The sequence below is a fragment of the Marmota flaviventris genome, chromosome 5 (genome assembly GCF_047511675.1).
Source record: "Marmota flaviventris isolate mMarFla1 chromosome 5, mMarFla1.hap1, whole genome shotgun sequence".
In the NCBI taxonomy this organism is placed as follows: Eukaryota; Metazoa; Chordata; class Mammalia; order Rodentia; family Sciuridae; genus Marmota; species Marmota flaviventris.
In genome coordinates this window covers 65042579-65068289 of record NC_092502.1, presented here as the reverse complement: position 1 = coordinate 65068289, position 25711 = coordinate 65042579, and the positions used below count along the sequence as shown (strand labels likewise).

Here is a 25711-nt window from a genome sequence, read left to right as displayed (position 1 = left end):
TTTTTTTTTTCAATTTAAAGCTAAGTAGGGGAGAGCTGGGAATGTTGCTCAATGGTGGAATGCTAGGGGTTTGATTCCCTGCATGGCCAAAAAAAAAGTTAAGTAGGAATCTGAGAATTTTAGGTACTTACTAATAGGTAGATATCTTTCATAGTCTATTTCTTTACTCATTTTCCCTCATTAATAAAAACATAGTGAAGGGAATTCGTCATAATTTAAAAAGGGGGATTGAACTTGGTTCCATATGCATGCTGGGCAAGTATTCTACCACTGAACTATATACCCCTACTCCTAGAAATTTTAGTTTGAAATGTCTTGTAGCTTCTTTTGCTTTTAGGAATATATCTATACAGTAAATATCTAGCATGGAGATTATTAGAAAGAGAACCAGGGAAACCCTGAAAAAGAACACAGGGCTATCCCAAAAAATACTATAAAAAGTCTCTTTAGCTAAAACAATTTAGTATTGGCGTATGAATAGACAGATAATAGAAAATAATAGAAAATCTAGAAATTGACTCATTTGCAACTTGGAATTTATTATATTCTAACAAAATATCCTATGTCAGTGAAGAAAAGAAAGGACTTTTTGATAAATGATACTGGGATAAGCCATATGGAAAAGATAAAATTAGACCCTTTATTAATCACTTCATAACCAGGATAATTCCAATTATAGCTGAAGATTAGATGCTAATAGAAATGCTAAATGATACAACTCTCATAAAAGGAAATCTGGCAGTATCTGGCAAAATTTTGTGTGCATTTGTTTTAAACTAGTAATCTTCCTTCTCAGAATCTCTGCTAAAGATATGGTAGCCAAAATATGAAAAGGTATATGTGCAAGGCTACTACTAATTGAAAGTTCCTTGTAATTGCAAAAAACCCAAGTGCCAATCAGTAGAGTCTAATTCCTTTAAAATGTTGTACATGCATTTTAAAAGGCCCCAAAAGCAATTTTAAAAAGCTCTTTTTAAAAATCATGTTGTTGGCAATGTTGGCACAGGTTGAGTATTTGTCTAAAATGCTTGGGACAGATTTTCAATTTTGAATTTCTCCACATTTTGGAATCTTTACATATATTTAATGCTATCTACCCAGGTCTAAATATGAAATTCATTTATGTTTCATATATACCTTATTATTGTAGCTTAAAAGTTAGTCTTATACAATATTTTTAATAATTTTGTATGTGAAACGATTTCCCTGAGTATTTATTATGTGCTAATAACTTCTTGTTTACACTTTAGAATTTCCACTTGTGGAATCATCTTGATGCTTAAAAATGTTTCAGATTTTTGGAGCATTTAAGATTTTGGATTTTCAGATTAGGAATGCTCAACCTGTGTTATGAAACTAATTTGTAGGCATTGTAGGATAAATCAAATGAGGAATTAATAAGCTGATGTCATTGACAACTGAGATTTTTCAGAATGGTTGAAAAGAGGAGAGATTAAGTAACAACACTGTAGGCCCGCTATTAAGTTGAGAGTATCAGTATAGATATATATAGTTATATTTTATCTGAAAAGGTCTAAACACCTTTAACATTCAAAGAAACGTGGGTCCTTGAAGAAATGACTGTCTAAAGTCTGGTGTTATGGATGATATAGAATATTTTGTTAAACCCTAAATTGTTGAAGATTATCAGAACATTGTCAAAGAGAAAAAATATTATCAAGGCTCTAGATCCTATCTGCTGATTTAAAAGAAAATTGGGGAACAGAGGAACTTATTAAAGCGTTCTACAGAATCCCTACAGGATTCTACAGGGAATACTACAGGATAAGTGCCTTGTTTTTTTGAACAAGTAATTTGCAAAACTAGAAAGAGATGGCGAGGGAAAATATAGATTAAAGGAAATATACTGAATTGTACTATCTGGATTTTAGTCCATCCGTTTATGAGACAAAAATGTTTAGAAAATTATAATACACACTGGAGATGTGGATATTTAAGAATTAGTGCTATCTTTTAAGTGTGATGATGGTATTGTGGTTGGTTATGTAAGAAGAAGAAAGAAGTTCTTTCAGAACTATAACTGAAATATTACAGATGATGTGGTAAGGTTTTTGGGTAAGAATGTAGTACTTGGGGATATAAATGAAATAAGATTATTTTATGTACTGATCATTATTTATTGCTGCTTGGTGATGGATATATCAAGTGTTTTCTACAATTCTACTCTTGAATGTCCGAAATTCCATTATGAAAAACAAACAAAGAAAAAAAAATGATTTTTTAAAGACAAATCCTTAGTTGATTTGTTTAACTGGCTATGATAGACAGTTCATAAACATTAACTTCTTTTTCAATAAGCTGAGTTTCTATGGAAATTAAAAATTTGTTGTTGATAAAGTGTAAACAAGAAGTTATTAGCATATAATAAGTACTCAGTAAATTGTAGGTGTTGACATTTTAATTTGAATAATAAAATAATAATGTGAATGTTAGCTCTGTAGTATCTAAGGGGCTTTCCTGAATAGTTAATTTCCTGTATAGTTTTATTATTTTCCTGTATATTGAGGATAGTTAAATCTTATAGAGATTGAGAGAAGTTTTATATTTGGATATATGTTGTTACAATTTCTATGAATTCCTTTTATTTTCTGCATCTCTTATATATTCAAAATTAATTAAAAAGCAAAAAGAAGGAAAGAAAAGAGCAGTATGAAAGGGAAGACTTGAACCATATAGAATGTAGTATCCTTTGTAGCTGTATGTGCCTTAAAGAAGGGAGAGTACTTGTAGAGTCATCTATATAGAAAAGGAAAGGAATCTAATACCAAAACCAGCAAAGTGAAGATGGACACCTCCTGGTTATTTGCAAAGTTAAATTTGTGAGCCAAGTACTTATATTTTATTATAAGCACATATTATTTTATTAAATTGATATTAAGATTATAATTTGAAATAACTTGATTCTAGAAGGATTTCCAGTTATTGGAAAATATGGGTCCTTATTTGGCATTTTGCTTATGGAAAATAACTTTATTATAATACAGCCAAAGACAGCCAGGAACAGAACCATAGTTTAAACAAGCTGAATTCATTATTCTCTGGGGGAAGTTACACACAATGAAACCATGGATTTTAAAAGGATTTATTTTAAGATTTGGGCTGTATTTAGGTGGTTTTGGTGCAGGATTTAAAGAAAGTAGGATTAGATATCTCAATACAGTATACCAAGAAAGGGAAGGTTAGGGGTGGGGATGTAACTCAGTAGTAGAGCACTTGCCTAATGTGTGAGGCCCTGAGTTTAATCCCCAGTATCACAAAAAAGAAAGAAAAGAGGGTAGACTAGAACCTAAAGCTATAGTTGGTAAAGAAGTATCTATCATTTTTATGAGCATGGTTAGAGGGATAGTCATTTTTATGTTTTGGCTAATATTAATGTTTTTAATCTGTATTCAGTCCTGATTGTGCAGTGATCTTGATTTTTGTCTTGATTCATCCCACTCAGAACAGTGGCTTTGTCTGCTATTACTATTCTGTGAAATTGTGTTTAACAGAAGGGCTCTAAGATCTGAGAGGCAGGCCAGGTTCTAGGTGTTGGGAGCTGCTCTTCTTTTTCTTACAGTTAAAACTTGAAGAAAAATAAGGGATTGCATTTAGAAACAAAATGTTGTGGCTAAGAATTAATAATGTTGAATGACAATTGGAGTCATGTGTGAAGAACCAGCTTTTATAAATGAAGCATTTAAAATATATATATAAAAAAATTAACTCCTAAGAAATTTAGAACTATATGTAGTCTTCATTAAGCACCAGTAAGGTTTAATTTAATCATATTCTTGTGTTGTTTTGTTTTGTTTTTTTTAGATATTTCCAAGTCCAAGCCATCCAAAAACGATTTACAGCTCCTCAAACTTAAAGACACCTTCAAAACTTTGTTCAGGGTCTAAATCTCATGATGTTCAAGAAGTTCTTAAAAAAAAACAGGTACCAATCTCAGTTCTTGTCTTGCAGAGGAAATGACCTATTGAATTTTGAGAAGTTATGTTAATACTTTTAAACCAGTTCATGTTATAGAACATATATCTTCTCCATTTAACGTGCAGTCAAAAACTGAAAAAGAATGAACAAAACAGAAAAAATGTTTCACAGTGCCTTTCAGTGGCCATATCAAACAAAAGGAATAACTTTTTTATTTTTTTGGCACTGGAGATTGAACCTAAGACTTCACATATGTTAATAATAAGCACATATTCTACCGCTGAGCTATATCCTCAGCCTTAAATTTTATGTAATTTTTTTTTTGGGGGGGGGCCGGGGACCAGGTATTGAATTCAAGGACACTTTACCACTAATCCACATCCCCAGCCCTTTTTATTTTTTAATTTGAGACAGGTTTTTGCCAAGTTGCTGAGTCTAGCCTTGAATTTGGGATTCTCCTGCCTTAGCCTCACGAGTTACTGGGATTACAGGCTTGCACCACTGCCCCTTGTTCTGTCATGTTTCTTTTTCTTTCCAGTGGAAAAAAGCACATACTTTATTTATTTTTTCTATAGTGCTGGAGATCTAATCTAGGGCCTGATACATGCTAAGCAAGTGTTCTACCACAGAGCAACACTCCTAGCCCAAAGCACCTAGTGAAAAGCAAACCTTTTTATTTCAGCATTTGCTTTACTGTATCCTTTTTGGTTTTGTTATTGGATAATATTTCACATAAACTATAACATTTATTTAGTGTTGAAATAGTTATGAACATATATAGTCATTCATATTATTCAGTTCTGAGTTTCATTGTCATTTTAGATTTAAGCTAGTCATAGAGTTTTTTTCCAAATAAAGTAGATTTTTATATGTACTGTCTTAGTAGAAAGATTCACTTCTCAGGGGTGAAAGCAAAATTTTTCTGGCAAAAATCCATAGATTTTGGTGATTTCTAACCTATAACTGCATCTCACATTTTTATTAAATTTGGAACTTCAAAATTAAGGATTTGGCTTATTACATTGGTAAGTTGAAAATAGCTCTTGTTTTTCTTTAAAGATATTCATATCATTTTAATCAGTAAATCTCATAGAGCTAGTCAGTATCCAGTATTTTAAATATTTTTTTTTAAAGTGCAGTTATAAATTTTAAATGTGAATTCTCTTATACTAAAAGTTTTGGGAGAAAATATACTCCACGATTTTGTCCCTGGTTTTAGCTATTCTTTTTTAATTAGAAAATCTTAGGAATAATTCAGAAGAAATGAGAGTATAGTAGTATTATATATCATTGGTAAATTTTGTTATCTGTTACTAATTTTTTTTTTAACCTCTTTATATAGGAAGCAATGAAGCTGCAACAAGATATGAGGAAAAAGAGGCAAGAAATGTTGGAAAAACAAATAGAATGTCAGAAGGTAAGATAAGAACTCATTATTTGCTTGTTGGAATTGATGTTTAGAATTGATTTACAAAGATATCCAGACTTCTGAGTTTTTAAGATTGCAATTTACAAAGTATAGTTTTACTTTTTCTGCTTATTTTGTAGATGCTGATATCTAAGCTTGAAAAAAACAAAAACATGAAACCAGAAGAAAGAGCAAATATAATGAAGACTTTGAAAGAGCTTGGAGAAAAGATCTCACAATTAAAAGATGAATTAAAAACTTCTTCTGCAGTCTCCACACCATCGAAAGTAAAGACAAAAACAGAGGTATCTATTTACATCTACCACATTCTTGGTACTTTGAAAGTGCAGTGAAACCCTTAGATAGCTACTAACCTAATAGAGACAGGTAAACAGTGATAGTATATTTTTTTCAGTGGTTCTATAGATGCTGTTTGTACTCTTTTTGAGAAGAGGTGATAATTCCCTTTTGGAACAAAAGTGTGTTTCGTTTTCATTTGGTGCTGGGGATTAAACCTGGGTCCTTGTATATGCCAAGCATGGGCTTTACCACTGAGCTACACTCCCAGCTCCAAAGATGTGTATTTTTTAATTGAATTTTTTGTCTTCTGTGCTGATGAAAAGGAAACTGCTCAAGTAATGGCGAGGAAAGAACTATTTTCTATAAAGCTATTTCCACCCCCCACCCCGTTTTAAAATATCTTGTTTTAGTAATATCTTTATTTTATTTTTATGTGGTGCCGAGGATTGAACCCAGGGCCTCACACATGCTAGTCTAGGGCTCTACTGTTGAGCCACATATCCATCCCCAAAGACATTCCCTTTTAATAGTCAAAAGATATCATTGGTCTTAATAGGAATAAAAATGCGGTGTGCTATTAGAAAGAATAATAAGTTCTAGATCTCTTTCAGTCTAGTTTTATTATTTCATATCTGTTTCTATATCTTCGGAGAGTACTTGCTTTATGCAGAGGTTCCCTTATACCACAACTTCGTTAGTGGGATTTTAGATCACTTCCACCCTTTGAGAGCTGGGAATAAATTTGTCAGATACATAAAATGTAATTATTGTATATATTTGAAATGATGGTTCTCTGTCAGTGTAGGAATATAAAGTGATAGTTAAGATTGCTTTTATAAAATAAAAAATATGTTTTTATTGAGATATTCCCCAATTCTAGGAAGAATACTTTACTCTTTTTTTAGACGTATAGTAGTTAGTTTAAAACTCTTGTGATCAAGTGATCCTCCCAATGTCAATCTCCATTTAGCTGGGACTATAGGTGCAAACCATCATGCCCAACCATATGTACGTTTTAAAATCAATGAGGGCATGGGAGGGCTGGGCATGGTGGCACATGCCTGTAATCCCACCAACACAGAAGGCTGAGACAGGAGGATCACAAGCTCATAAGTTCAAGGCCAGCCGCAGCAACTTAGTGAGACCCTCAGCAACTTAGCAAGACCCTGTCTCAGAATAAAACACATAATAAAAGGGATGGGATGTGACTCAGTGGTTAAGCACCCCTGGGTGCAATCCTTATTACCAAATAAATAACAGATAAATAAAATAAAAAGGGCTGGGGATGTGACTCAGTAGTAAAGCACCCCTGGCTGAAATCCCCAGTACCCCACTACCACCCCCCAAAAAAAGAAAAGAAAAATATATAAAACTGCTTATCATGTATAACTGATTAGAACAACAACAACAAAACACATTAACAACTATTTATTTTTTGTAGAAAGTCATTTTGTTCTAAAGGATGAAAATAAAATAAAGTTACGGCAATTAATTAAAAAAAAAAAAAAGAAAAGAAAAGTGCATGGAAGGGTAAATCTCTCTCACAGTCATGCCGCCTAAAGACGTGACTTTTTTTGTATCTCATACAAGAAAGAATGGCAACAGTTATGGAGTTCCTGTTAGAAAGTACTTCTGTAACTATTACATTTGTATAGTTAATAAATGCTTACCATTTAATTTACTTTGCCCCATTATGTTTCATTTATGATGTATTATTATGTGAAAATTATTTCAGCTCCCTCTTCTTAGGTGACTGTTTCCAGGATCAAAATTATAGGTCATCTTATGCTGTTTTACTACTATTTATTGTCATTATGCTCACTACACTTTTGTAGTGTTTTATGTTTGTAAAGTTACTTTCCTTAAAGCACATGTTTCTTGGCATCCTCTCACTTATTTTCTCAAAAGGCAGATGTGTCATTGTAAAACTGTAATTTTCTGATAAAATCTTGGAAGTTACCTTAAAAAATACCTTTTTACTCTTAATTTTTCCATAGGCCCAGAAAGAGTTATTAGATACTGAACTAGACCTTCATAAGAGGTTATCCTCTGGAGAAGACACAACAGAATTACGGAAAAAACTCAGTCAGTTACAGGTTGAGGTGAGATTTAACCCACCACATGTAACATCTCAAAAGTTAGCTTTTCCTCTATTTTCGAAGGTTTAGTCTAACAATGTATGTTACATTCTACTTTTTGTTGTTGTTATTCAGGCTGCACGATTAGGTATTTTACCTGTGGGTCGAGGAAAGACCATGTCCTCTCAAAGTCGAGGAAGAGGCCGAGGCCGTGGAGGAAGAGGGAGGGGCTCACTAAATCACATGGTGGTGGACCACCGCCCCAAAGCACTAACAGTTAGGGGATTCATTGAGGAGGAAAAAGATGAATTACTTCAGCATTTCTCAGTAAGTTTTTGAAGTAGCAAATGCTAAGTGTAAAAACACTGTGTTCAGCATTTTCTTTGCTACAGTCTGTACAAATACCAATGTTTATACATTAGAAATTTTAGTTGTAAAAATATGCGTATTAGTAAATTCTTACTAATTTATTTGAAGGTCAAAAAGTAGATCTTGCTTTATAATTCCATGATATTCCATGTAAATGCATGTGTGGTGACAAGTTGTTCCAAAGCTGCATTTGATTTTTGTTCTTGGATTATTACATGGTTTATCAGATAATTCTAGTCAATAAGTAAAATTAATTTTTTTGTTTGTAGTGCTGGGGATTAAACCCAGGGCCTTGTGCATGCGAGGCAAGCAGTCTTCCAAGTGAGCTATATCCCCAGCCCAAAATTGATTTGGAATAGAGGTAAAAAAACAAACAAACAAAAAAAAAAAACAAAGAATTTATTAGGCCAGTAGACATGTTTAGTTATATTCTGTATGTGGCGGCCCACTTCCTTTAAGGCAAACATACAAATAGAAATTTGTTACAGGCAGATGTCTTTATTATTCTGACATACAGAGTATATTCTCTTTCCAACCACTTATTCTATATTCATTGAGCTAGAACATTTTTATACATTGCTCTCATTTAATCTTAAATAATTATATAAATGTGAAAGTGAAAACATGAATCTCTATGTATCATTTTATGTGTTCAGATGTGAAGAAAACCAAAGCTTAAAATGCCAACTAAGGCCATTCAGTTATTAAAGGCCAGAACCAAGATAATTAGGTTTCTTCTCAGACAACTTTTTTGAGTGAAAATATTTTCTACTTTAAAATGTGTTAAAGATGGTGAGCCAAATCATGAAGGGCAAGGCTTCACTCCATGTGTTTTTATTAATTTGATGCTCATTAATTTTGTTTACCTTGACTCTTGGAGAACAATAGTCTATTATAAAGAGAGTCCAGATTTGAGAGTCAGCTGACAATACTGAGTACTAGGATTAGCTACTTGGGTAATTTAGTATGCTTTCTTTGAACAGTGTGCAGATGTTATTGTGAGTAAATTTAGCATACTTAAAATGAACTCTTCTTAATTTCTTTTATATCCCACAAAGGCCAAGATGATGAAATCTATATTTTTAATATTTTTATGCTGTTCTTAGTGATTGTGAAAGGATGAGCCATATGTATGTGAATATAGATATAAATATATAACCATATCTATATAAAAAACTGATGGTTTATAGGCAAGCTAGTGTAAGAATCTAATTCTGGAAGCCCTTGTAGTTTGTTCTTCTATCCAGTAGTTTACTTTTAGGAATTTATCATAAGGGAATTGTGGTTATGTACAAATAGTGCCTAAGTATTCTCATTGTAGCACTCTTAGTGAAATGGGAACCATGTAATTATTCAATAGTATTTTGCTTGTCATTAAAAACGTGTTCTTGGGCTGGGGTTGTAGCTCAGTGGTAGAGTGCTTGCCTCTCATGCATGAGGCCCTGGGTTCGTTCCCCAGCACCACATAAAAATAAACAAAGAAAAATAAAGATTTTTTAAAAAATGTTCTTTTTAAATTTCTTTTTTAGTTGTAGATGGACACAGTACCTTTATTTATTTTTATATGGTGCTGAGGATCGAACCCAATGCCTCACATGTGCTAGGCAAGCACTCTACCACTGAGTTACAAATCCAGCCCCTAAAGTCATGTTCTAAAAGACTGTTGACCAATATGGGGAAAATTTGGGGATTAACTATTAGTTTAAGAAAAGGTTAGGTACCTCCAGTAATCCCAGTAACTCAGGAGGCTAAGGCAGGAAGGTTGCCGGTTTGAGGTCAGCGAGGGCAATTTAGTGAGTCCCTGTTTGAAAATAACAGGGTAAGGATGTAGCTCAATGGTAGAGTACCCCTGGGTTCAGTCCCCAGTACTAAAAAAAAAAAAAAAGATTCAAAACTACATATAAACTTGAAATGAAAAGTGCATTGAATTGTTAGTTGTAGGTAGCAGATTTCAAGTTTTTAGTTGTTTTCTTTTTAATATTTTTATGCTGTTCTTAGTGATTGTAAAAGGATGAACCATATGTATGTGAATGTAGATATAGATATATAACCAAGTCTATATAAAAAACTGATGGGTTATAGGCAAGCTAGTGTAAGAATCTAATTCTGGAGGCCCTATCTCTAACTTTCAGTGAACATATAAATTTTTTAAAATCAGACTTTTTACCTCAAATTATTTTATATATTAAATATCTGTTTTAAAAACATGGAATATATAAAAATATAAATAAAATTTTATGTATTTTAAATATCAAAATCAATTCAGAAACAATTTTTATAAAGAGAATCTTTGCTTATATGTTTTTTACCTCACAGAGATTTAAGGATTATTAAAGATCTTTATGAAGAATTCCATTAAGTATTTTAACATTGCAGGTTTGTTCAGCAGCTGAAAGTTGTAAGTCATAAAGCTTACTTAAGGGCACAGGGCAAGAACTAAGGTACAATAGTTTATCTCTGGTTTAAAGAGACATTTGACAGGTTTCAACAAGGGAAGTTATTTTCCTAAGTGTTTGGAATATTTGGACTTGGTGTTGGCATTTTTAAAGTAGCATGTATCAGTTAACTTGCAGAGTGTTGAATTGTGGTAGTGTGGTTTAACCATTATACTCAGTGTTACATGATGGAACTTTTTTTTTTTCCTTTCCTGGTTATAAAGGTAATACATGGTTCTCTCAATACATTTGGCTGCAAGTGACAGATAAATAACTTGAACATATAAACATGTATTTTCTCCCTTTTCAAGAAATCATGAGGCACGGAGTGTTTTTGTCAGTTTTTCATTGCTGTGACCAGAGTACCTGACAGGAACAACTTAGTGGAGGAAAAATTTATTTTGGTTCACTGAATCAGAGGTCTCAGTCCATGGATGGCTGACTCCATTGCAGTAGGCCCATGTTGAGGTAGAACACGATGGGGGAAGGGCATAGGAGAGGGAAGCTCCTCCCCTCATGGCCAAAAGGAAGCACAGAGATAAGGACCGCTGGGCACCTTTCCAAGGCATGTCCCCACTTACCCACCTATTCCAGCCACACCCCACCAGCCTATTTAAAGAAGGATGGACTGGTAAGGTTATAGTTCTCATAATCCACTTGCTTCCAGACATTCCTGCATTAACACAAGGAGGTTTGCCCCTGCCTCCCTCCTGGCTTCGGTGGGGGAGGAGGAGGAGGATGACAACTTCATACCTAGAAGTTTGAGAAATGGTTAATTCAGAAACTTAACTACACAAGGTCTTTCTGTTATCTTGGGCATTTTTCCTCATGGTATTAGGGTGACTGCAGCAATAACAAACATCATACACAACCTCTAACAAGAATGCACAAAGGCAGAAAAGTAAGGATACTACCTTTCTTATGCCAGTTGTTAAAGTAGGGAAGAGAAGAAAACCTTTCCAGAAAGCATTCTACCTACCTCGCCAGCCACCATCACTCCCAGCCAGTGATGTACCTTCATGCACCTTAGCCAGAAGTATCTTATACCCATTTCTAAACTAATGTCTTGGAGGGAAACAGAGTTACCATGACTGAATTAAACTAATCATGGTTTGGCCTCTGAGCTAAGAATCACATGTGGTTGTTATTGCTGATTTAAGTCAGGATTTGTTAAAAAGGAAAGAATCTTATCTATGTACCTACCTACCTATTTTTGGTACTGGGAATTGAAGCCAGCGCCACTTTACCACTGGACTACTATCTCCAGTCTTTTTTTTTTTTTTTTTAAAGCAGGGCCCCACTAAATTGCTAAGGGTGATGGGATTATAGACATGTGCTACTATGCCAAGCTTGTTAGGAAATTTCTTACTTTATTTACATAAAAGTTCATACATATGCATAATTTGAAGACTCAGACGACTACTAACTTACCCACTACAAGTCTCCTGTTTCATTCTCATTTTCCCTTCATTAGACATATGTTTTAACTTTTTAGCTGATTCTTTTAACATTTTTTTCACTTCTGCTTTTCGTGTTTCTTCTTTTTTTAAGTTGTTATTTTATTTATTTGTATGCAGTGCTGAGAATTGAACCCAGTGCTTCACATGTGCTAAGCAAGTGCGCTACCACTGAGGCACAGCCCCAGCCCCTACCTCCCCAATTTTGAGACACCTGAGTACTTCCTCTGTAATATAAAATTTCTCAAAAACAGTTAGCTTTTCCCCATAGCTTCTCTTTTTTTTTCCTAAAGAGAGAGAGAGATAATTTTTTAAATATTTATTTTTCAGTTTTCGGTGGACACAACATTTTTATTTTATTTTATGTGGTGCTGAGGATCAAACCTTGCGCCCCGTCATGCCAGGCGAGCGCGTTACTATTTGAGCCACATCCCCAGCCCTCCCCATAGCTTCTCAAAAAAGTTTTTTCTCATCTTTTTGAGTGTCTGAAAAACATATTTCAATTTCACTATACATTCAAATGATAACTTATAGTGAGGCAAGTAATTTTCTTTTGTGTTTACCAGAACAAAATTTATCCTAGGGGCTGGGGTTGTGGCTCAGTGGTAGAGCGCTTGCCTAGCGTGTGTGAGGCACAGAGTTCGATTCTTAGCACCACATATAAACAAATAAAGATCCATTGACAACTAAAAAAAATATTTAAAAAAAAAAAATTTATCCTATCTCTGAATTTAATATTTGGAAAAACTTTTCTGTATAATGCTTCAGTGGTTGCCATTCATCAGACTTTGTTTTAAACACTTTTAATAATGTAGATTTTTATCATATTTACTGTCATTATCTATCACAAGTGATCAGGAAGTTACTTTTTCTGCACATTCTACCGTGTAGAAGGTTCTTCAGATAAAAATGCAGTTTTGGTAGATTATAGGCATGTGCTAACTTGTGTGGCGGATTTGACAGTCAGTTTTAAGTGTGATGATTATTCTTTATGTGGGACAGTCTTTTGCAGACCTTTTTAGCCCCCAGCTCCTACCTATAAATGCCAGTAAAATTTTTTTTTAGTACCAGGGATTGAACCCAGGGGTGCCTAAAAACTGAGCCACATCTCCAGCACTATTTTATTTTTCATTTTGAGACAGCATCTCATCAAGTTGCTTAGGGCCTTATTTTTTCTTTAATAGAAGTGGTAGCGTATTATATAACATTCTTCCATATGTTCTTTTTTTTTTGTACTGGGGCTTGAACCCAGGGGTGCCTAAACACTGAGCCACATCCCCATCTCTCTTTATTTTTTTATTTTTGAGATAGGTTCTTGCGAAGTTGCTGAGAGCCTTGCTAAATTGTTGAGGCTGGCTTTGCAACTCTCCTGCCTCAGCCTCCTGAGCCACTGAGATTATAGGCATGCATCACTGTACCTAGTCTTGTGTATGTTCTTTTCATTTAATACCTATGAGATTCTATGAGATTGGTCTGTACCAATATATATGGTTCAGTTTTAGATGATAATATATATTAAGATGTATTAAGCAGAAAGACACATAAAATAAGTGTTAAGTATTAAACTAGTTCACAAAAATACCATGACCTTCTAAAGGCTCAGAAGAACCTAACCCTGTATTACCTCTAGAAGCACTGGTTTGGTATGCTCATTCAGTGTTTGTAGTAACTTTTTAGAATATAATTACCAAAAATAACAAGAATTGTCAGTAGTTTTATCACCCAAATGTGCATTTCTAAACATTGTTGTATTGTTTTGTCTTTAAATTTCTTTTTTTAGTTGTAGATGAACACAATACCTTTATTTTATTTATTTTTATGTGGTGCTGAGGATTGAACCCAGTGCCTCATGTGTGTTAGGCAAGCACTCTACCACTGAGCCACAACCCCAGCCCTGTCTTTCAATTTTATGTGAGTGCAGTCCCACAGTATGTATTCTTAGGATTTTGATTCTTTTGTTTACCATGATGTTATTTAACATAAGTTGGCTATTTTTATTGTTTTATATTATTCATTTGTATAAATATGCCAGTTTACTTTTCCATCATTCCACTGATAGATATTTGGGTTATTTTCACTTTATGACTTTTATAAAGTGTTGTTGTGAGCATTCTTGAGATGTCTTTTATTGCATATGTTCAAGCATTTCTGCTGGATACATGTGGAACTGCTTGAGTGAATCACATCTGTTTTAGATTCTCACCAGTTATATGTTCCTGACTCAGTGTCATCAGAACATACTTTATTGTAATTTGCTATTCTTATTTGTTATAAGTTAGTTGGTGAGAATTATTTCTTAGTGTCAGACAGCATACAACTTAAATTTCTAGTTCTTCCTTCAAAAAATGTATACAGTATAGGTAATGCCTTAAAATTCCTTTTGGAGTACAGAACCTGTGGCCTTTTCTGGCTATAAAATTAATATATTTTTACTTAAGAATTTATGTAATCCAGCAGTGAACAAAAGAAGCATTGAAAGCATCTATGAATTGGGCTGTGTGTTTAAATGATAGAGGAAAGGCAAAGGATATCTGCTGCACACATTGCTCAAGGATGGTAAATGTATCTTTGGGGGTCATTTTGATGCATTATCTTGGTATGTCCTCAAGTCAGAATTTTTCCTGTCAGGTTTTAAGCATTTAACCCCCGAAAGGAATTTTTCCTTAGGTCCACATGTTCTTTGGAGATATTTGACAAATGCTTCATGAGGTTTATCAGAGGTTTTTTTCATGGACAAACCAGAGTGAAATTAGAAAGAACCCCTTCTGTTATGTTTGTCAGAACTGCACGCAGAATGGAATGTTTTGCAATCTAGTACCTTTGATAGAAAAGCTGTCAAGTAACTAAGCACTCACTTTCAAGAAACTTTGAATCCTTTTTCTCTTGTCTCTGTTACTTTGTCTTTAAAATGAAACTTTTGCCTTCAACTGAAATTTGCTGAGGAAAAAAAAATGTTAAGAAACTAGTACCAAGAAGCCCATTTGAAACAGAGCAGTTTTACCTTTAGTAATCAAAATCAAAGGTTAATAATCAAGAAAAGAATATTTATTATTCTCATCATGACTTATATAGAATGACGACTATATACATCATCCCAAATGTGATAAGTGGTAAAATTTACTGACTTATATAGAAATGGTGGACTGTCCAAGACAGACCAGAACAAATTGTTCTAAATAAAAGGGACTTCCTTCTTTATAGATTGTGGACTCACCTTAACAGATTTTCCCCCAGATCATTATACTTTCTAAATAATATAGAATTTGACAAAATCATTACAAATATGATGCAAAATTACATGTTTTTCTAAAATATATTTTAGGCTGCAAACCAAGGGTCAAAGTTCAAAGACCGTCGGCTACAAATATCATGGCACAAGCCCAAGGTACCATCTATATCCACTGAGACCGAGGAAGAAGAAGTCAAGGAAGAGGTAAATTCAATGATTGAATGATTAAGACTTGAATTAGATCACGTCTCATTTCCCAATTAGATATTTTCCTTCACACTAAATAGTACAACTTTAAAAAATACACACACACACGCATACACATGCATGCACGTGCACATATGTTGTTTTTCATGCTTTTAGTTAGATCAGTTTAGAAATAATAATCAGTCTTAAATACAAGAAAATTTATTTTGCTGTATTAATATTGGTTTTTCTTTACTTTATTTCTGATTCATCGTAATCTTGGCTTTAAAAGATGTCAAGAATTTATAATTGATCAAGTGTCTTCTGACTACATGGGTAATTTTATATAGCAGAAGTAGAAATCCTCACAACAGAAAGAAAGCTAAGTCTTAGTATTTTTGTAATGTTTGTGGCTACTTTGTGTCAAATTTTAGATTCTCATATATGATTTGGAATATCAAGTGTCATTGGAGAGTAATATATTTATTCCTTATAAATAATTAGATAAACATAAAAGGAAAAATTTAGTAGTTTGACCATTTATTTCCTCAAGTTAATGGAATAAAATTAATTTATCAGAGACATTGCTCATAGATATTTTTAAATTTTTTTCTACCATTCACACACATAGGTATTTATTTTCCTGATGATAATTAGAATGAAAATATATTAAAATTAGCAGAGGAGAATTTATATTCTTTTAAAAAGTGTTTGGGGAAAGGCAGAAAGCTTGGTTAACAAGTATAAAGTCACAGCTAGACAGGAAGAATAAGTTCTTGTGTTCTATTACACAGAATGGTTATAATTAACAATGTCATACAATTCAAAATAGCTAGAAGAAAGCGTTTTGAATGTTGTCATCACAAAGAAAGATCTTCTGAGATGATGATAATCTGAGTGCCCTGAGTTGATCAATATATGATGTTTGGGATTGGGATACAACTCAGTTGGTAGAGTGCTTGTCTCACATGCACAAAGCCCTGGGTTCAGTCCCTAGCACACAAAAAAATGATGTTTGAATGTACCAAAACATCATACTATACTCTAAAAAGAGTTACCAGCCTGTTCAACAACAAAATTTTGGGTGTTTTTTTGCCCTGAGAGATAACTCTTGAGTATATCACTTGTAAATATAGCCTGGTCTTTGTATACTAGCCTGTTTCTCCATTGGCCTAAAAAGTATTTAATGTTTTAAGCGAATTTTACCCTCTCTTTCTTCAGGAAACAGAATCCTCAGATTTGTTCTTGCATGATGATGATGATGAAGATGAAGATGAATATGAGTCTCGTTCATGGCGAAGATGAAATCTGATGCAAGCTGTATAATTTTTAGGAATATTGTTTAGAAGAACAACTTTTTAAAATTATTTAAAGAAGTCAATGAGCCAAAAAAAATTTTTTTTATTTTTCTTTTCAACACAGTACATTTAAGGACAGCAAGTTTGCTATTTAAACACATCTCATAATTGTACATGATATTAAAGCACCAAAGGCCTAGTGACTTTTATGCAGTTGTGAAGATCCACAGGAATGACATGGATAATCTCTAGAGCCTTATTTTCCACACCACCTGTTTTTGTTGCTATTGGTGTTGGATTATGATGTAAATGACAGGGTGTTCAGAAATTTTATTTTGGATTATAATCTGATAAAATTTCATTAAATGTCAAAATCGCCTGGAATCTCTTAACTCACAGCTATTATGAATGGGTCGTCAGACAGTAGGAGATATTTGTAATTAAAATACCCTTTTGCTTTCAAGAGTTGTCTTGGAAGAAAAGTAAATTTAATTTTTTTACTGTGGAGCAGCCCAATTTGTATTCACTCTCTGTTTTTTCAGGGTTTTTATGTGCAGTAGTACTATTTCAGTGAAAATCACAAGAAACTCTGTTCTCAAATGCTACAAGGCAATGGTAGCTAGCTACGAGGTATTTCTATCCTCATATTAATAACTCCTAAACTTTTCCTGCTGCTGATCTTTGCTTTGATATTTAGTGAATTGGTTCAGTTGATCCCCTTTTTTAAAAACTCAAAATGTAAAAGGCTTTCACCTGTTCACCCTTTCTCGTTCCCTGTTTTCTTCCTGTTGCCTTTTTAGTCATAGGTGTGACTTACCCATTATTGAGATGAGTGATTTAGTTGGGCCATCAAGAGTCATTCCCCAATAAAAAGTTTTAAAACACCACCTTGATAAATAAGTGATATTTTGATAAATAAAAGGGGAGAGTCACCAGCTTCTCCCCCCACCCCTTAAAGGTTCAGTTTAGTTAGACAAAAGGGTTAAAATGTGTCTGAAATTCTTTTCCTAAATTTAAACCATGATGGTGAGGTGACTGGGGGTAGGATGGGGGTGGGGTAGGAGGCTGGGTATGCTAGTAATAAATGGGAGTCATAACTTGACTTTGATCAGATGACCTTATATTTTCGTAATTTTGTAGCTTGTTGCTATCCATGAACATATGCATCCTTTAGTAGACAGCTTCCTTTACTGTGTGCATTTTTACTGTACACTGTATAGTATATCTGTTAAGTAAAATATATATGTAAATTTATGTCCTTGTGTTCTAAATGTTAGATGGAAAAGCAGAGGAGCAACACTACACTGTATTGACCCCTAGGGAAATAAAATGATTAATGTACATAGGATGTTACTTTTTCAAGGATATACACATCTGTGTTTTTATATGTGTGTGGTGTGAAAATTTGAAACCTTTTGGCTTCAGAAGGTTCTTGGTGATCACTATATCAAGGATTTTGTTTCCTGAGGTAAAGATTTGTTTCTGAAAAGAGAAACTATTCACTAAGAAACTTAAAACCTTCAGGACTCTAGATTTACGTAGCTTCAAAAAGTTAAATCCCATGTTCTGATCATCCTTTTCCTTCTACATATTTTCCTGGAATGATGTGTCAAACCAGGGTCATTTATAAGTTCGTGTAATTTCCCCTTCATAATAAGGACTTCCTCTTTCTAGGTTATTGTTATATTTCTGATAACACTGAAGCTAAAATAAGCTTATAAAAGAAGGAGAACATTAGAATGGGGTACCTAGAATAAGCAATCTTGCTCCTTACTCCTCCATCATCTCTAATGAAATTTTCTTGATGTCTGTGGCTCAGTCAGTATATATTTTGAAAGATTCATTGTGGTGAATATTTTGAGTCCTGACAATTTAAACGTGATAGAGGGAACAAAGGATTTATATATTTTTTGTACAAAGTTTTTTCTTAAACTGTATAATTTTGTAAATAATTTGTTTGTTTTTTTTTTCTTTTGTGTACTAAAACTACCAGCGTATAGATTTCAATAAGAATTGTTGTATTTTTGTATTTGGAAACTGAAAATTACAGTAAATTAATGGAGCTGTAAGAAAATTTTCAGTAGACTGACAGTTCAACAGAATGAGATTCCTTTTCATATGATTTTTTAACTTCAAAGTTGACATCTTAACTGTACTCTCACTATAGAGTGAGTTGAGAATTTCTTTGACTTTTAGTTACTGGGGGCAGGGGATGAAAGAGAAGGGTGCTAAAGTGAAGAACAGATAGATAGTTTTTTTCATTAAGGTTTGAGGTCCTTTCTATAAGACTTCATTTTTAGTGTACCTTAAATAGAACTAAAAAATATTAAAATGTCCTAAGAATTCTAAAACATGCTTGATTCTCAAAAATGAATTCAGAACATGAATTAATTATATTATAAAATTTAAGATTAGTATTAAGTAGTTGAATACACACACACACACACACACCACACACTTTTTCCCCTTTGGGAATTTTTTTACCGGCACCCTCTCAAACTCTTAGAATTCTCTAAAAAGCAAATAACTACCATGACTTTTTTTTCTTGACACCTTTATTTACATAAATAATATACAACATCAGAGGCAAATTCTGCTGTTCTTAATGTGTAGTTGATAAGCAATAAAAGCCATCAATATGGCTAGGTCAGGTTGAGTTACTGGATTTCTGCCCAAGCCTAAAAAGGTAACCTTAAGGAATACAAAATTTCTCTCAATTTCTTCATATTGGGAAAATATTGTCACCAGCTAAGATGATAAATTGGAAAACAGTCTTGTTAAAGTGAAAAAGGTCCATTATGATGGATCATTATTTCAAAAAAAGAAGAAAAAAATCATGTGAAAAGGAATAGTGGTTCCTCTTGATGTATAGTATGCCTGTATTATAGTTTTTACAAAATTGTGAACTTGTGTAATAGTAAAATAGGAGATATTGTTGAATTTCTAACTGTTTATACATTTAAATTCATATATGTAATGTTTGTTTTATTGATTACAATCTGAATTTCTAAGAAGCATGTTGACTTTTGCAATAAAGATGCAATATGGAATGGTTCACAATTGGGAAAAAAAGAAAAAAAATGAAAGTATTACAAATTTAAAAGAATTCAGAAAATTTATGAACCATTCCAAAAATTATAACAATCACCAAAAGAGCTGTAATTCTGGCTTGTTCTGGAAAGAAAGAATATGCGTGTGTATGCTTGCTCGTGAGAGAGAGTGTGAGCAGTAGGTATGTATGTGTGCTTTCTGTTGGGTTCAAGTATATGAACGAATGTTATTCAATATGAATTTGGGTTCAGAATCACTGGCTATTAAATGTCCAGGAGAACAATTCCCTGAACAGAGTAGTCTAGAGAATGAAAGAGAAGTCTATTAAAGTGCTCCTTGTAAGTGACCATTGATAGCCATATTTTTTTTAGTCATGGATAGATGTTAGTATCCCAGATACAAAGCACAAACAATATTATGAAAAGTTATATTATTGTGAAGATACTCACTTTGTGTGCCAATAATAGGAAGGACATTTTCCTTATGTAGAACAGGAAAAAGAGAAAGAATACCTAGAAGAGATGACTTAAAAGATATATAAGTTCTAAATGTGATGAAGATTTTGTAAGGATTAACTAGAGAAGGCAGTGATCTTACACACTGAGGACTGGGTGGTGATGGGAAAGGGAAGGAGGAATATTTCACAGGGGTTCCTATTTTCTCATTTAAAAAATTGCTCTTTTTATAATTCTCCTTAAGTGTATTGTTTGGAAGGACATTTATAATTTTCAGCTTATTCAGGAAAACATTAAAAAGTTTATTTCATTCTTTTCAAATAAACAAATTTTATTTGTATTGTATGTATTATGTAAATGGCAAATAAGCTTTATGTGGCCATTTGTTTTGAATAGATTGTTAAGTGATCCTATCCTGTATATATGTATAATAAAATTCTGGGGCCTTTTGCAGGGAGCAAGGTTCTGAACATAGTTATATCTGTTTAACATGTCAAGGGGCTGGGGTTGTGGTTTAGAGGTTTAGCGCTCGCCTAGCACATGGGAGGCCCTGGGTTCGATCCTCAGCACCACATAAAAATAAATAAGTAAGTAAAGGTATTGTGTCCAGTTACAACAAAAAATAAATATTAAAAAAAGAAGACAAGTCAAATGTTATTACTTAGACGGCACTTTCCTTAATAGAAACTATTGATTTTATTGATGATTTTACTGATTTTTGAGGTAATTGTGCTAAAACCAAGGACACATTTTGAACTCCAGCATATTACCTAGTCTGGATTTAGTTAACAGTAAACAGATATGACTATATATATCAACATATGGATTTTTTTTTTTTTTTTTTGGTACCAGGGATTGAACTCGGGGGTGCTCAACCACTGAGCCATATCTCCATTCCTTTTTCAAAATTTTTAATTTTGAGATGTCTCACTAAGTTGCTTAGGACTTCACTAAGTTGCTTGAGGATGGCTTTGTATTTGTGGTCCTCCTGCCTCAGCCTCCTGAATCACTGGGAGTACAGTGTGCCATCATACCCGGAAACATGGAATATTGAGTAAGAGTCAAGGTTGCCTGAGACCAAATGGGACCTACATTATACTGTAGAGCAGATGGGCTCATTTGTACTTTTTGTTATTTTTAAATTTTTCTGTTTTTAAATTGGTGTATTATAGTTGTACACAGTGATGGGGATTTGTTGTTACATATTTGTACATACACACAATATAATAATATAATTTGGCCAATATCGTTTCCCAGCACTTTGGACTTGTTTTTAATCTCAAAGACCTATGTAAGGGGCCAACCATCACTGACCAAAAAAACAAAACAACAACAAAAAAAAACTACTATGGTATTATGAACTAGCCTTCATTTATGTTAAATTGCTTTTGTGAAGAAATCTGCTTTCAGTAGGATCATCTATCTACCTTTTGGCCCCTTACCTCTTCTGCAGTCAACCTTAGGTTAACTAAGCCTTTCCAGCATTCTGAGATAGGTGACTTGATACAGGTGAAATTAAGGTCAGACTAGTGTTTTGTTGATTATTTGCAATATATTTGGTTTTTGGTGGTTGTGGTAGTCATTAAGTATGACAAACATTGCTATTTCTGTGTTTATGTTAAATTATCTTTCCTTTTGGTGAAAGAGCAAGAAAAGTCAACCTTAATAGCTTGTTTTGGATGAAAGTAAGCCTTCATTTTTTTATGTCAGTTTTCTAACCACTTTATGGAGTTCTGCTTTTTTTTTTTTTTTTTAACTGATGATTGAACCTAGAGTTGTTTACCATTGAGTGACATTTCCAGCCAGTTTTATTCATTTTTTAAAAATATTTAAAAAAATATTTTTTAGTTGTAGATGGACACAATTGCTTTATTTATTTATTTTATGTGGTACTGAGGATCGAACCCAGTGCCTCACTCATGCTAGGGAAGCTCTCTACCACAGAGCTGTAACCCCAGCCCTTATTATTCATTTTGAGACAGGGTCTGATTAAGTTGCTGAGGGTCTTGCAAAGTTGCTCAGTTTGGCCTCAAACTTGGAATCCTGCCTCAGCATCTGAGTTGCTGGAATTATAGGTGTGTACCACGAGGCCTAAGAGCCTGTAGGGGGCTCCAGAAGACAGGATTTAGTCTTAGAGCAGTGACTGAATCTTCACAGCAATTTGCAATGAGACATTTCATATTATAAACCAGTATATAGCACACCCCAAACAAGTTTACCATACAACATTTAGGCTTACTATCCAATAAACAGTTGGGGTTTTATTCTTTTAGATAAAAATTCTTATCTGTATCCACTGTTGGACTTTCAAGGTTTTAGTTTGGAAATGAGTTGCAGGATGGGTTGAATTTTTAAATTACTGTCTTTTTCACTGTGAAATTATAAATACTATTTTGAGTATAAAATTACTCTTTTGCTCAGAAAAGTGGTCTGGAGTCTAAAGTTGGTCCTTAGTCTACAAAATGAAAAGGCATACATTAACTTCATATTTAGTTTTTAGTTATAAGTGTATGACACAGTATCTTCATTTTTATTTTTATGTGGTACTGAGGATCGAACCCAGTTCCTCATGCATGGTAGGCAAGTGCTCTACCTCTGAGCCACAACCCTAGCCGCATTAACTTCTTAATTACTTGATACTCTTTCTTAAACCTGAAGGGTGTTTTATTTTATTTTAAAAAGACAACTTCTGTGTGACTTTTTAAACTTGCATACAGATTTTGTACTTTTGTTATTTGTCCTCTTGGGAAGGAGGTAGAATATTAGTGCATTGGTGCTACTTTTTATTGCAATTCAGTTCACTGCAGAAAGTATACACACACACATAAAAGAAATGCCTGTGAAGTCCATACAACAACTACTACTACTTAGTGTCTATAAATCAATAAAAGTTACTTGGCTTTGATTGTACTTATTTTAGAGTTCACCTTAGCCTTCGATGATTCAAAACAAACCAATTTTAATTTCTATGAAAAAGTTGTGCATATTCTAATATTGTGCCATTGAATTTTCACACTTTTTGAACCAAGTATCCCTGTAAGTTTATAAGAAATACAATAAAACCCTGTATAAAATTAATAACCTATTTCTTTTAAAAAATCTATATGATTTTTTAAACTTCTGTATTGATTTTTTCCCACTATGTTTCTTAGAATTTTAATTTTATTTTTAGCACATACTTGTACATAGAGGGTAAAATGTGATATTTCTATATATGTATACAGTGAGTACTCATCAGAACAGGGTAATTATCATTTCCATCTCCTTATCATTTATGTTTGGAAACTTCAAGCTCCTCTTTAGTCCTTCATGAAATATACAGTATGTTGTTGTGAGTGATAGCCATCCTACTCTGAGGTAGGACGCTAGAACTTAATTCTTCCTATGGCCTTTGGCACCTCTTACCGGCTTTCTCTTCCACTGCCCCCACTCCCCCTGACCTTCCTAGCCTCTGGTGATTACTATTTCTTCTGAAATTGACTCTCTTCCTTAGCATCTATATGGGAGAGAACATGTGACATTTGTCTTTCTGTGTTGGCTTATGGTTAATGTCCTTCAGTTCCTCCATTTTGCTGCAAATGACAGGATTTCATTCTCTATGGCTAATATTCCATTGTGTATGCATGCCATATGTTCCTTATACATTCATTCATTCAAGGGACACCCTGACAGTTGTGAATGTTGCTGCATTAAACATGGTAGCATAGGTATCTCTTTGATATGCTGATTTCATTTCCTTGGATATCTCAGAAGTGTGTTGACTGGATCAGACAATATATTTTAGCTTTTTTTCTTTTTAGTTGTCAATGAATGTTTATTTATATGCGGTGCTGAGAATCAAACCCAGTGCCTCACACATGCTAGGCAAGCTCTCTACCACTGAGTTACAACCCCAGCCCAGATTTTAGCTTTTTGAGGAACCTCCATACCATTCTCCATAATGGCTGTTCTAATTTACATTCCCACCAACAGTCTGTAAGAGTTCTCTTTGCATCCTTCCCAGCATTTTTTTTTTTTTTAATAGCCATTCTGACTGGGGTGAAATAACTCATGGATTTAATTTGCATTTCCCTGATGGCTAATGATGTCTACCTCCCCATCCCCCTTTTTTGGTACCAGGGATGGAACCCAGGGGTTCTCAACCACTAAGACACATTCCCAATCCTATTTTCTTATTTATTTATTTTTGGTACTGGGGATTGAACCCAGGGGGCACTCAACTACCGAGCCACATCTCCAGCTGTATTGTATTTTATTTAGAGACAGGGTCTCTTGGGCTAGGGCTGTGGCTCAGAGGTAGAGCACTTGTCTAGCACATGGTGGGCCCTGGGTTCGATCCTCAGCACCACATATAAATAAATAAAATAAAGGTATTGTGTCAACTACAACTAAAAAAAGAAAATATTTAGAGATAGGGTCTCACTGAGTTGCTTAGCGCCTCGTTTTTGCTGAAGCTGGCTTTGAACTCGCAATCCTGTTTCAGCCTCCTGAACAGCTGGGATTACAAGCATGTGTGACTGTGCCTGGCTGATGTTTACCATTTTGTTATATGTTTGTTGGCCATCTGTATTCTACTGAGAAATGTCTGTTAAGATCATTTGCTCATTTGTTAAAGAATATTTATTTATCTTTAATTTTAGGTGGACACGTTACTTTGTTTCTTATGTGGTACTAAGGATCTAAACCAGTGCCTTATGCATGCTAGGCAAGAACTCTACCACTGAGCCACGACCCCAGCCCCCATTTACTCATTTTTTTAAAAAATTTTTTAATATTTATTTTTTAGTTTTTGGCGGACACAACATCTTTGTTTGTATGTGGTGCTGAGGATCGAACCCGGGCCTCACGCATGCCAGGCGAGCACGCTACCGCTTGAGCCACATCTCCAGCCCCATTTACTCATTTTTTTAAGTTGGATTATTCCTTGAGGTTTTGAGTTCCTTATATATCTTACACATTAATCCTTTGTCTATGAATAGTTTACATATTTTCTTCCATGCATTATGTTGTCTTTTTTGTTCTGTTGTTTCCTTTGTTCTGTTGATTGTTTAGTTACCTGTTTAATATAATTCCATTTGCCTTTTTTTGCTTCTGTTGCCTCAGCTTTTGGGGTCTTATCCAAAAAGCCATTGTTATATCTACATCTTGAAATGTTTCCTTTATGTTTTATTCTAGTAATTTCATAGTTTTGGCTCTTACATTTAGATCCTTGATCCACTTTGAGTTGATTTGTTTTATATATGGTGAGAGGGGTCGAGTTTCAACCTTCTGATCTCCAGCTTTTCTACACCACTATTGAAGAGGCTGTGCTTTCTCCAGGGTACAACTTTGATGCCTTTGTTGAGAATCAGTTGGCTATAGATGCCTGGTTTATTTCTGTATACATAACTGAACTTTTTCAGTTTCTAAAATGTGAAGAGAATGATTGGAAACATGATGAAAATGTTGCAATATCTTCAGAAGTGCATAAAAGAATACCATTTAAGTTTATAAAGTACAAATCTATGAA

At 33.8% G+C, this 25711-nt stretch overlaps 1 protein-coding gene across 5 annotated transcripts in view; it reads left to right on the top strand.

Moving 5' to 3' along the window:
* The window catches only part of Rbm27 (RNA binding motif protein 27), a 76220-nt gene extending 58270 nt beyond the window's left edge, over positions 1 to 17950 (top strand). For all 5 annotated transcript variants that reach the window (XM_027927738.2, XM_027927737.2, XM_071612265.1 and 2 more), the window contains 7 exons: positions 3823 to 3942; positions 5279 to 5353; positions 5485 to 5649; positions 7642 to 7746; positions 7858 to 8049; positions 15306 to 15416; positions 16620 to 17950. In XM_027927738.2, coding sequence (XP_027783539.1) covers positions 3823 to 3942; positions 5279 to 5353; positions 5485 to 5649; positions 7642 to 7746; positions 7858 to 8049; positions 15306 to 15416; positions 16620 to 16703 — 852 coding nt within the window. In that variant the 3' untranslated portion in view covers positions 16704 to 17950. The remainder of the gene's footprint in view (positions 1 to 3822; positions 3943 to 5278; positions 5354 to 5484; positions 5650 to 7641; positions 7747 to 7857; positions 8050 to 15305; positions 15417 to 16619) is intronic.
* The last annotated feature ends 7761 nt before the right edge of the window (positions 17951 to 25711 follow it).